General features: G+C 46.2%; 1 protein-coding gene across 3 annotated transcripts in view; it reads left to right on the top strand.

Moving 5' to 3' along the window:
- The window catches only part of RB1 (RB transcriptional corepressor 1), a 286,970-nt gene that overhangs the window by 91,248 nt on the left and 182,004 nt on the right, over positions 1-13,718 (top strand). For all 3 annotated transcript variants that reach the window (XM_044288473.1, XM_044288474.1, XM_044288472.1), the window contains exon 13: positions 10,863-10,979. In XM_044288473.1, coding sequence (XP_044144408.1) covers positions 10,863-10,979 — 117 coding nt within the window. The remainder of the gene's footprint in view (positions 1-10,862; positions 10,980-13,718) is intronic.

Below are 13,718 nucleotides of genomic sequence, written 5' to 3'. Positions count from 1 at the left end.
CGGCCGCTATCAGTGTTTTGCAGATCCTTAATTTGCGGACCACAAAACACTTACGGCCGTGTGAATGCACACTTAGAATGGGCCATCACAGGGCTCCAGATGGCGACCAAAATGGTCGCCAATGCGACTTAGAATTTACAAATGGCGACAAGACTTTTTAGTCTTGTCGCCATTTGCGACTATTCCCGCCGCCGCAGCTCTGCCGTTGAATACAGCGGCGGGGCACAGGAGCTGATAGTTCCCTGCCCCGCGCCGATGTTCTTCTCAGCAGCGCAGTGGAGGAGTATCCCTCCCCCTGTGCTGCTGCCTCCGCCAATAAGAAGAGAGACGGGAGGAGGAGGGGAGGGGCTGTGGCCACTGCGCCACCAATGAAGATAACTGACCTGTTAATACAAATACAGGAGGCGGGTGCTGGAATCAAATAGCTAGCACCCGACCTCTGACAGGGAGCTGTGATCAGCGGCAGTTGAGTTAACCCTTCAGGTGCGGTACCTGAGGGGTTAACTGCCGCCCCCCCAGTATAATAAACATGCCCCCCCCCCCCCCCCCCAGTATAATAAACATGGGTGGCACAGTGGGAAGTGCCAATGAGGGTTAAAAAAATTAATAAAAAATGTACTCACCTCCTCCAATTGATCGCGTAGCTGCCGGTCTCCTGTTCTTTCTTCAGGACCTGTGGTGACATCACTGAGCTCATCACATGGTCCATTATCATAGTTATGGATCATGGATCATGTGATGAGCACAGTGATGTCACCACAGGTCCTTTGACAGATCCTGAAGAAAGAACAGGAGACGATCAATTGAAGGAAGTAAGTTAATTTTTTTATTTATTTTTTTAACCCTCATTGGCACTGCCCACTGCGCCACCAATGTTTATTATATTGAGGGGGGGGGGGGGGGGGCGCGCACTGCGCCACCAATGTTTTATACTGGGGTGTATATAATGTTTATTATATTGACTTTCTACTAAGCATTCTGTATTAAAGAATGCTATTATTTTCCCTTATAACCATGTTATAAGGGAAAATAATACAGTGAATAGACTTTCATCCTAGCAACCATGCGTGAAAATCGCACCGCATCCGCACTTGCTTTCGGATGCTTGTGATTTTCACGCAGCCCCATTAACTTCTATGGGGCCTGCGTTGCGTGAAAAATGCACAACATAGAGCATGGTGCGATTTTCACTTCACTCACAAGTGATGCGTGAAAATCACCGCTCATGTGCAAAGCCCCATAGAAGTTAATGGGTCCGGATTTAGTGCGGGTGCATTCCGGTATTTTGAATGCCGGATCTGGCACTAATACATTCCTATGGGGAAAAATGCCGGATCCGGCATTCAGGCAAATCTTCAGTTTTTTTTGCCGGAGATAAAACTGTAGCATGCTGCAGTATTATCTTTTGCCTGATCAGTCAAAATGACTGAACTGAAGACATCCTGATGCATCCTGAACGGATTGTTCTCCATTCAGAATGCATGGGGATATGACTGATCAGTACTTTTCTGGTATAGAGCCCCTAGGACGGAACTCTATGCCGGAAAAGAAAAAAGCTAGTGTGAAAGTACCCTAAAATATTAAGTTTAAATCCCCCTTTCCCATTTTTACATATAAAATATAAAAACAATAAAAAAACATATTAAATAGTGCCGTCCAAACTATTAAATTATTAAAATATATCTCCTATACAGGCCGCAACGCAATAAATGTATTAACCTGAACTGTATAAGAACATTAACTTTAATAAACTTTATTGAACTTTTGGAACAGAACATTAACTGTTTTGGTTACCAGTGATTTTTTTTATTTTTTTTTACCTTTTTATAGGACAAACCTCTCCTTCCCCATGGGACAATGTGCAAATCGCAGATCGCCCAGAGATGTGGCAAAGTACATTATGCACTTTGTCCCAGGTGAAAGGAGAGGTTTGCAGCAGCTCTGTGTGAAAGGGCCCTAAGAGCTCTGTGTGCCTGTCCTGTAAGATGCAATCTCTATGCTAATAGTGTACCTGTGTGTGGTACTTCCGGAAACATTCCCCTAAGCATAGGGCAGGGTGGTTAGGGCAGTCAGGACCGAAATTGCGGGTGTCACGCCTTATTCCACTCCTGCTACAGACACAACATCTTTTTCGGGGTGGCGCTTGGGTTGAGGTACCAGAAACGACATTGGGGAAATGTCGCTCGTGTAAACGGCTCACTACACTGGTGGGGCCACGGAACCTCCTGGATACAGGAGGTTCTCGATCTCTTCCTGAAATTTGAGGAAGGATCCTGTTCTCCCAGACTTACTGTAGAGAACAAAACTATTATACAGACCCAATTAATTTAATATACAGACACCACCTTATACCAGCATCTGGTGCGGCAGGACACTAAATAAGGAGCCAACATCTGGTCATTGAAGTCCACCCCTCCCATGAGCAAATTATAGTCGTGGACCGAGAGGGGCTTTTCAATGACACTGGTTGCTTGTTGAATTTGTATTGTCATGTCTGCGTGAATGGAGGAGAGCATGTAAATGTCACGCTTGTCTCTCCATTTCACCACAAGCAGTTCTTCGTTACACAAGGCAGCCCTCACCCCCCTTGCAAGACGGGTGGTAACGAGCCGTTGGAGGAAGCCCCGGCGACTAGGTCGCGCGGTGCCACAGCAGCCAATCTGTTCTAAAAACAAATGCCTGAAGAGGGGCACACTTGTGTAAAAATTGTCCACATAAAGATGGTACCCCTTGCCAAATAAGGGTGACACCAAGTCCCAGACTGTCTTCCCACTGCTCCCCAGGTAGTCAGGGCAACCTACCTGCTCCAGGGTCTGATCTTTACCATCATAGACACGAAATTTGTGGGTATAGCCTGTGGCCCTTTCACAGAGCTTATACAATTTGACCCCATACCGGGCGCGCTTGCTTGGGATGTATTGTTTGAAGCCAAGGCGTCCGGTAAAATGTATAACGTCTATGCAGATGTTTTGCTCAGGGGTATACAAATCTGAAAATTTGGCGTTAAGGTGGTCTATGAGGGGCCGAATTTTGTGGAGCCGGTCAAAAGCTGGGTGGCCTCTGGGACGAGAGGTGCTGTTGTCACTAAAGTGCAGAAAACGCAGGATGGTCTCAAATCGTGTCCTGGACAGCAGAGAACATGGGCATGTGATGAATCGGGTTTGTGGACCAATATGACCGCAATTCATGCTTTTTTGTTAGGTCCATGTTGAGGCGAAGGCCCAGAAAAGTTTTAAATTCGGAAACTTGGACGGGTTTCCACCGGAAAGACTGGGCATAAAAGCTTCCCGGGTTGGCGGCTATACATTGAGTGGCATACGGATTTGTTTCTGCCACGACCAAGAGCTCCGCAGTCAAGAACAGCTCAAAAAACCCCATTGTCGATCCGATCTGAGCTGTCTCAACTAGGGCTGCAACGATTAATCGATGTAATCGATTATATTCGATAACTGGATTCGTTGTCGACGAATCCAGTTATCGAATAATCGCCGATTCGTTGCTATTCGGGCGGGCGGGCGGGCGGGCGGGCGCTGCATCTTTATTTTACCTTTTTACAATGACGCTCCCGCTCCTGTAACAGCCAGGCAGAGCGGACGGCGGCGTAACGTCACTCAATCACGTGACGCGCCTGCTCCGCCTCCTTCATTCATGAAGTGGGCGGAGCAGGCGCGTCACGTGATTGAGTGACGTTACGCCGCCGTCCGCTCTGCCTGGCTGTTACAGGAGCGGGAGCGTCATTGTAAAAAGGTAAAATAAAGATGCAAGCGCCGGGGCTGTTAGGGGGAAGGGGGGTCTGTGTATAGCACTGCTATGGGGAGGGGGGAGGATCTGTGTATAGCACTGCTATGGGGAGGAGGGGGGGTCTGTGTATGGCACTGCTATGGGAAGGGGGGTCTGTGCACTGTTATGAGGAAAGGGATCTGTGCACTGTTATGCCCATAACAGTGCACATATCCCCCTCTCCATAACTACGCCGTCCACAGATCCCCCATAATAGTGTCGTCCACAGATCCCCCATAAGTGTCGTCCACAGATCCCCCATAAACGCCGTCCACAGATCCCCCATAAACGCCGTCCACAGATCCCCCATAAACGCCGTCCACAGATCCCCCATAAACGCCGTCCACAGATCCCCCATAAACGCCGTCCACAGATCCCCCATAAACGCCGTCCACAGATCCCCCATAAACGCCGTCCACAGATCCCCCATAAACGCCGTCCACAGATCCCCCATAATAGTGTCGTCCACAGATCCCCCATAAACGCCGTCCACAGATCCCCCCATAAGTGTCGTCCACAGATCCCCCCATAAGTGTCGTCCACAGATCCCCCCATAAGTGTCGTCCACAGATCCCCCATAAGTGTCGTCCACAGATCCCCCATAAGTGTCGTCCACAGATCCCCCATAAGTGTCGTCCACAGATCCCCCATAAGTGTCGTCCACAGATCCCCCCATAAGTGTCGTCCACAGATCCCCCCATAAGTGTCGTCCACAGATCCCCCCATAAGTGTCGTCCACAGATCCCCCCCCATAAGTGTCGTCCACAGATCCCCCCATAAGTGTCGTCCACAGATCCCCCCATAAGTGTCGTCCACAGATCCCCCCATAAATGTCGTCCACAGATCCCCCCATAAATGTCGTCCACAGATCCCCCATAAGTGTCGTCCACAGATCCCCCATAAGTGTCGTCCACAGATCCCCCATAATAGTGTCGTCCACAGATCCCCCATAAGTGTCGTCCACAGATCCCCCCATAAGTGTCGTCCACAGATCCCCCATAAGTGTCGTCCACAGATCCCCCATAAGTGTCGTCCACAGATCCCCCATAAGTGTCGTCCACAGATCCCCCATAAGTGTCGTCCACAGATCCCCCATAAGTGTCGTCCACAGATCCCCCATAAGTGTCGTCCACAATTTGTTTTAATATGGCCTTTGAACATAATTTTTCAAGTAAGATCATATAAACCTCTGTTTTGTAATTTTGTCGTTTTTCCCGATTAATCGATTAATCGTAGAAATTAATCGGCAACTAATCGATTATTCAAATAATCGTTAGCTGCAGCCCTAGTCTCAACCCGAACTCCAGACTGGGCGGTGAAAGGGGGAACTACTGGTGCGGGTGAAGTTTGGAGACTGCCAATCGGGGTTTGCCAGCACCTCAGGGGCTCTATGGGCCTGTCTGTGCGGTGGCTGCAATGGGGGAACTACTGCACGTGCCACCGTACCAGCTTCAACTGCCCTTCTGGTGCTCGCTACTTCACCATGTTATACGGCAGTGCTGGTACTAGGTCCAGGATGGGCTGCGCTGCTGGTGTATGCCTCACAGCGCCAGCCCCACTCTGCTGCCCTTGAAGCGGATCCTGCGCAACCTGTGGTCTAGCAACACTGGGCCGGGTACGCCTGGTGGTATCGGGGACCTCAACCTCATCGCCGGACCTTTTGGGTCAGACTGCCACTGCTTTCTACAGGTTCGTACTCTGACCCGCTGGATTCGTCAGATGAGGGTTCCCATTCCTCATCCGAATGGGTCAGAAGCCTGTAGGCCTCTTCAGAAGAATAACCCTTATTTGCCATTTGGTCAACTAAATTTAGGGGGTATTCCCTGAGACTACCCAAGAATAAAAAGCAAGCCTGTCTTACAAATGGGAGGCTAGCGAAGTACCGGAAGCCGCTGCGATTGATAAAAAATATCAAAACAGATATTATTATTTTTATCGCTGCAGCGCTTGTAAAGTGATTGTGCAGTGGCGGGGCGGGCGTGGGCGAACGCACGTGTAGGCAACCGATCAGGCCAGATCGGGCAAACACTGCGTTTTGGGTGGAGGACGAGCTAAGGTGACACTAATACTACTATAGATCTGACCACTTACAGATACTATAAAAGTACCAATTCTGATTAGCGATATGCTAATCAGCGAATCAGTGACTGCGGTGGGCTGGGCGCTAACCGGCGCTAACTACCTAACAAAGGGGCCTAAACTATCCTAAAACTCAACAGTCAATACTAGTGAAAAAGAAAAGTGACAGTTTACACTGATCACTTTTTTCCCTTTCACTAGTTTTTGACAGGGGTGATCAAGGGGTTAATTGGGGTGATTGGGGGGGGGGGGTGATCTGGGGGCTAAGTGTAGTGTTTGGTGTGTACTCGCTGTGATGTGTGCTCCTCTGCTGGGACCAACCGACGAATAAGACCAGCAGAGGAGCACAGAAGCCATTTAACACCTTATATTTATAAATATAAAGTGTTAAATGGCTTCTGATTCGATTTTTTTAAAATCACCAGCCTGCCAGCGATGATCATTGGCTGGCAGGCTGGTGACAAAATACTACTTGAACTTTTGCCGGCCCGCAATGCGCATGCACGGGCCGGCTGTGTGCGTAATATCGCGTCTCGCGAGATGATGCACAGATGCGTCGCCGAGGAATGAATCGACCGCCTCCGGACCGCGATCCTGCGTTAGGCAGTCCTGAGGCGGTTAATCGATTAGTCTGTTCAGTCTATAAATATACTGTGGAAGTGATCCTTAACGAGGACTGGTCTCCTCTGCTGACATGTATGTCATTCGTTTTCATCTTCATATGTCAATTCAGGATGTATTTTAAGCCTCTGCATTGTGCTGTTCCTCTGTAATTCTTCCTAGAAATGTATGAAAGTTACTATGAAGAGGCACACTTCAGTTGTTAATTATCCAGTTGTCAATTTTATTCATAAAGTTGTAAGGAGGAATATCATAGGGACAGTACAGTGTAGAGTCATAAGAAAACATGCTGCAGAATTATTTTATGATGAATTCAAGACTTTACTAAAGTAAATATCTGGGGTATTAGCCGGTCCTCTCTAATAGATTACCTGAAGAAGCAATTATTAGTGCTTTTTATGAATGGGGGAATTCCAGGTTACGTGTCACTGCATTTTCTATTTCTCTTAGGGCTCATGCACGTGACCGTATCATCCCCCCCCCCCCCCCCCCCCCCATTCGCTTCCTCAAAAGATGCAGACAGCACACAATGTGTCCATTCCGTGGCACCCACAAACCTAGAACATGTCCTATACTTTTTTGCTTTACGGACACGGATATCCATGTTTTGCGGACAGCAAAAATGTACATGAGCACTTGGAGCGTTTCCCAGACTGAACACGCACGTGTGAAACTGTCATAAAAGGATTCCAACTATAAGATTATCAGCAGAGTGCCCTAGTTCCTCTATGCTGGTTTCAGATATTACCCAATTGTGCATTTCTCCAATGCTAACCTCACCAAGGACAACTTCTGCATCTTTGTGGGAGTTTCCTTCCACACTAATAGGTAAATTGGCTTACTCTAAAATTTAATCTAGCGAGTGTTACGTCTTGGGGGTGAGTGCCTGTATGGCAGCGTCTGACTCCCCAGGGAGTCACCCCAGCTAAGTAGCCATCCCTGCGCTTTGAGTTCCCTTTGTGAGAAAAGCGCATTACACATGTTTGTCATTGTTTTGTCATTTGTCATTGCGTTCGACGATACAGCCATATTTGAGTAGCTCAATTTAGATAATTGACAACATTTTCAAGTGTAGAATACAATGCCTTGTGTATTGGGCCCGGTTTGTCTAATATAAATTAAATTAAGGGAAGTAAGTTAATGGTATAGAAGATGCTGAAAAACGCATAACGCCGTCTGTGCCTACATGCCACTTGGGCACCTGTGGGATAACTTCTTATATAGTCATTGCGCTGTGAAAATGCTATCGGGCTTCACATGTCAGTGTTTCAGCACATGGCTCGATTGAACTCTATGGGCCAGATTTATCATGACTCCGACAGCTCACTCCACTTTCACATATGGCTAAAGTCAGTTTTAGCCAAGTCAGATTTATGATCGGCCCTTTAAGACTGTAATAAATGTGGTTTGACGATAGCAGTTTATCCGTCAGTAAGCAGCTTTACAAAAGTCGCACATCTTTACAAAAAAGTTGCACGTTTTTATGAGAAAGTCGCATGTTCTATTAAAAAGTCTCATAAGATAAGCATGGTCCTCACTGGAGTGAAATTGCAACATTTTTGCGACTTTTTGCAACTTTTTAAATAGTCCCAATAGTAAATCTGCCTAGAGATTCATTTACATAAGAAAACACGCCAAATTTGTGCGCAGTTTTAGCGTTTGCGCATTTTTTTGCGACTTTTTCACTCCATTATTCTGACTTGAGCTAATGAGAAATCTGGCCCTATATGTGTATTCAGATGTCTGTGTTTGTGGACCGTCTCGCACGTGCATTCACAATTTTGGTCCATTTTGTGAACATAAGGCACCCAATCTATTTAATAGGATAGTGTAAACCACGGACAGTACACAGATAACATGTGTTTGGTCTGTTTTTTCACTGCTCCGTTGCATAGAAACTTGGTTCAAAGGCTGTTAAAAAAACAGATGAACCGCCGAGGCATGTCCTGAACTTAGAAACTGATCTGAGTTTTTGTCAAAAAGTGACACAGAAGGGTGGAAATGCCTTAACCCTCTGTTTTCTTTTGTTTGTTTTATTTTAATATGCCATTTCCTAACCGAAACTGTAGCTTACATCGTTAATCGATCTAAATGTGAAAGTGAGCCTAAAACCTAGGGCTCATTCACACTGCAGATTTTGATGCACCTCTGTGGTTTCTGCTGTGGTTGTTAAATGTGAATGCTGCGGACCTGTTTGTATCTTGGCTCCATTGAATGGAGCGGAAACATACTGTAGCTCCAAGCAGTGGATGTCCGCACACCATGCCAGAAAGGGACATGTCCCTTGTTGGCGAAGGTGTGGCCTTAAACTGCCAGCGGGCAAACTGCAGCTCTGCTTCCTATTGAAAACAATGGAAGGTAAACACCACGTGGCCACCGCTTGAACTATAGCATGGGGTCTGTTCCGCTGGGTAAATTGGCACTATTATTTAATACTTAATGCAGTTTTGGGGAAGGGTCAGGACAATGGGTTGGCATGCACGTATGCCATATGTTTGGTCCATAGTTCCTCTATATCAGGCATCCTCAAACTGCAGCCCTCCAGCTGTTGCAAAACTACAACTCCCAGCATGCCCGAACAACCTACAGGTATCGGCCTACAGCAGGGCATTGTGGGAGTTGTAGTTTTACAACACCTGGAGGGCCTCAGTTTGAGGATGCCTGCTCTATTTAGGCTACTTTCACACTAGCGTTCGATCGGATCCGTTCTGAACGGATCCGATCATATTAATGCAGACGGAGGCTCCGTTCAGTACGGATCCGTCTGCATTAATAACTTAGAAAAAATTCTTTGTGAAAGTAGCCTGAGCGGATCCGTTCAGACTTTCAATGTAAAGTCAATGGGGGACGGATCCGCTTGAAGATTGAGCCATATGGTGACATCTTCAAGCGGATCCGTTCCCATTGACTTAAATTGTAAGTCTGAACGGATCCGCTCGCCTCCGCACGGCCAGGCGGACAGCTGAACGCTGCAAGCAGCGTTCAGCTGTCCGCCTGTCCGTGCGGGGGCGAGTGGAGGCGAGATTTACTATTGGGACTATTTAAAAAGTTGCAAAAAATGCATTCTGAATGGATTAGGATCTGCTCAAAATGCATCAGTTTGGCTCCGTTCCGCCTCCATTCCGCTTTGAAGGCGGGTTTTGGTGTCCGTCTGACGAAACTGAGCCAAACAGATCCGTCCTGAGATACAATGAAAGTCAATGGGGACGGATCAGTTTTCACTGACACAGTATGGCACAATAGAAAATGGATCCGTCCCCCATTGACTTTCAGTGGTGTTCAAGACAGATCAGTTTTGGCAGTTTTAAAGATAATACAAACGTGACGGATCCGCACCAAACAAGGGTGTGAAAGTAGCCTTAATAGGGTTGATCATACTCAGATGCCCTGTCAAGGATATTCACTCTCCTGTGGTTTTCACACATATTATACACATACTGGTTTATGTTTACCTTTTTTTTTTCTTTCTTTTTTTTCATTGAAATATAACTGCCACAATGTTAAAGGGAATCCGTCACCTGCTTTTACCATTTTAAGCTGGCACCATCGCTATGTTGACTAACGTACCTTATTTCCAGCAGTCTTCTTTTTACTTAATTTAGTTTTGTAGTTTTGATATAAAAGCGATTTTTGTTATGCTAATTAGGGTCCAAGGTGCCCAGAGGGGCGTTTTTTTTTTCACTCTCCGCTGCCCAGTGACGCCCCCCTGCGGTGCCCAAGAACGCCTCCTGATCATCAAATAACCTCCCACAGCCTGGCAAACGGTTCCGCCCCTCCCCATGTCATAGTCTACCTTATAGAAATGCCCCGTCCTTCTTCCTGTCTGTGGCCAGAAAACTCGCGCAGGCGCAGTACCGCCTGCGGCCTGCGCGTTCATCAACGTCCTGAGGGCAACAGCGCTCAGGTCACATCACTGGGCTCGGCGCATGCCCAGTGATACTTTTGAGGCTATTGCCCTCAGGAGGTTGATGATCGCGCAGGCCTGCGCAAGTTTTCTGGCCGCGGACAGGAAGAAGGACGGGGCATTTCTATAATGTAGACTACAACGTGGGGAGGGGGCAGAACAGTTTGCCGGGCTGTGGGAGGTTTTGATCAGGAGGCGTTCTTGGGCACTGCAGGGGGGGCGTCACTGGGCACCGGAGAGTGAAAAAAAAACACCCCTCTGGGCACCTTGGACCCTAATTAGCATAACATAAAAATCGCTTTTATATCAAAACTACAAAACGAAAATAAGTAAAAAGACGACTTCTGGAAATAAGGTACTTTAGTCAACATAGCGATGGTGCCAGCTTAAAATGGTAAAAGCAGGTGACGGATTCCCTTTAAAGGTCTCTTAAAACACAATTCTATCTATACGATAACTCCATTTTCATTCTTTGCAGAACTGCACAGTAAATCCAAAGACCATGATAACCGAGAGAGTGGAACGTTTGGGTCTAGTGTTTAAAAAAAGATTTGCAAATGCATTTGGACAAGCCTTTGCAGAAATTGGATACCAGGTAATATATTTATTTAGAAGCACTCAACATCTTAGGTCAGCTTTAAAAGCAAAATTATCACCACGAAATGCAGAGCAGCATGGTATAGAGCAGGTGAAGCAGAGCAGATTAACCCCTTCCTGACATTTCAGTTTTTGTTTTTTACTCCCTGCCTTCCTGTAGACGTAACTTTTTTTTTTTTTTTTTTTTTCATTCACATAGCCATATGAGGGCTTGTTTTTTGCAACACAAGTTGTACTTTGTAGTGGCACCATTTTATTTTGCATACGATGTAGAGAGCAGCTGGGAAAAATGGGTTGAAATGGGGAAAAACCCCTAATTCTACCACAGTCCTCTAGGTTTTGTTTTTACGGTGTCGCCTTAATTGTCTGGGTCAATATGATTACAGTGATTTCTATAGCTTTTCTTAAGTTTTAATACGCAAATTTTTTTTAACTTTGGATAATTTTTTTTTTCTTCACATCGCCATATTCTGACCCCTATAACAAAAAATCTGTTTTTAATTATGCCATTTTGGAGTGAGTATTCATTTTTGATCACTTTTTTAATATTTTTTTTTTTCTTGAGCGGTAAATCAACAAAAAAAATCTATATCTGCCACTTTGATATTATATTTTTTCCCATTACGGTGTTCACCGTATGGGATAAATACGCTTATATTTTAATAGTAAGGGCATTTTAGAATGCGGCGGTGCAAATTATAATTTTTTTATTTTTATTGTAGGCCTCTTTGACATGGGCGTTCCAGATTTGCTCCTGGTAGGCATGCAATTGCAGTACCCAGACCCGAACCCAGACTTCTTCACTGAAGTTTGGGTTAGGTGTTCTATTCATTTTATTATTTTCCCTTTTATAACATGGTTATAAGAGAAAATTATAACATTCTTAATACAGAATGCTTACTAAAATGTGGATTGAGGGGTTAAAAAAATATTTATATTAACTCCCCTCATCCAATTGATCGCGCAGTTGGCATAGTCTTCTTGCTTCTTCTTTCAGGACCTGCAAAAGGACCTTTTGACGTCATCGTGCTCGCCACGTGGTGAGCGCTGTGACGCCAGCGCAGGTCCTGATGAATGAAGATGGCAATAGTCTTTCTTCATTCAGCAGGACCTGCGCTGATGTCACGTGGTGAGCACGATTGTCATCAAAGGTCCTTTTTTCAAAGTAATTTTTTTTTTTAACCCCTCAGTCCACATTTTAGTAAGCATTCTGTATTAGGAATGCTATTATTTTCCCTTATAACCATGTTATAAGGGAAAATAATACAGTGAAAACACTTTAATTGGGTCCAGGGTTTATTTCATCCCTATCATCTCCTAGAAACCATGCGTGAAAATCGCACTGCATCCGCACTTGCTTGTGGATGCTTGCTATTTTTCACGCAGACCAATTCATTTCTATGGGGCCTTTGTTGCTTTACAAAACGCAGAATATAGAACATGCTAGAGTTGTTGCGATACCAAATTTTTGATTCGGTTTCGATACCATGAAAAAGTATTGCGATACTCGATACCATTCGATACCACGCAAAAAAAATAAACAAAAAAAGCCACGTGCATTCCTCATTTTTAAAAATGGCGAATCGCGCAGTTTTTATTTTATTTTATTCTGTTCCGGCATTCACCACCTAGATTTTTTTTTTATATTTTAATAGTTTGGACTTTTCTGACGTGGCGACGTAATATGTTTATTATTTATATATTTTATATGTGAAATTGGGAAAAGGGGGTGATTTATACTTCATATTTTTTTATTTATTTTTTTTTTTTTTTTACACTTTTTATTTAATAACTATTTCCCCTCCTTAGGGCCTAGAACCTGGGATCTTTCATCCCTTTTCCTATTCAGCCTGATAGATCTCTATCAGGGTGAATAGGACTTCACACTGTCCCTGCTGCTCTGTGCTTTGTGCACACAGCATCAGGGATGTTACCATGGCAACCAGGGCTTCTGTAGCGTCCTGGCTGCCATGGTAACCGATCGGAGCCCCAGCATTACACTGCTGGGGCTCCGATCAGAAGCTGCCACTGCACCACCAATGAGGGGAGGGGAGAGGTCCCTGATTTTAACTACTGGGGGGTTGAGATGGGCCGGCGCACTGTGCCACCAATGATTTTAATGGGTTGGGGGGCACACTGCACCACCAATGATAATTACCCCTTTATACAGGAGGCGGGTACTGGCAGATCAGCGGCAGTTAACTGCCGCTGATCGCAGCTCCCTGTCAGGGGCAGGGTGCCGGCAATGCGATTCTGCTGCCAGCACCCGCCTCCTGTATGTGTTAAAGACTGACTACTATATGGGACTCCAGACTTTCACTATCAGGCCACACAGAGCGGCGCCCAGCGATGTCTCAGCACTCACCATTAGTCCTGGGCGCCGCTCCGTTCGCCTGCAGTGCTCCATTACTGTCTCCTCTCCTGCTCCACATGCTGCTGATTACTATCGGAGCGATGGGAGGAGACATCAGCTTCACTAGTGGGCGTTCCTTCTCCCTGGCTGTAGCGCTGTCCAATCGCAGCGCAGGGAAAAGGAATGCCCACTAGTGAAGCTGATGTCTCCTCCCATCGCTCCGATAGTAATCAGCAGCATGTGGAGCAGGAGAGGAGACAGTAATGGAGCACTGCAGGCGAACGGAGCGGCGCCCAGGACTAATGGTGAGTGCTGGGACATCGCTGGGCGCCGCTCTGTGTGGAAATAAACCTATCATTGGTGGCGCAGTGCGCCCGCCCCTCC

This window comes from Bufo gargarizans, chromosome 3, assembly GCF_014858855.1.
Source record: "Bufo gargarizans isolate SCDJY-AF-19 chromosome 3, ASM1485885v1, whole genome shotgun sequence".
NCBI classification, from domain to species: domain Eukaryota; kingdom Metazoa; phylum Chordata; class Amphibia; order Anura; family Bufonidae; genus Bufo; species Bufo gargarizans.
This window is presented reverse-complemented; position numbering and strand designations above follow the sequence as displayed.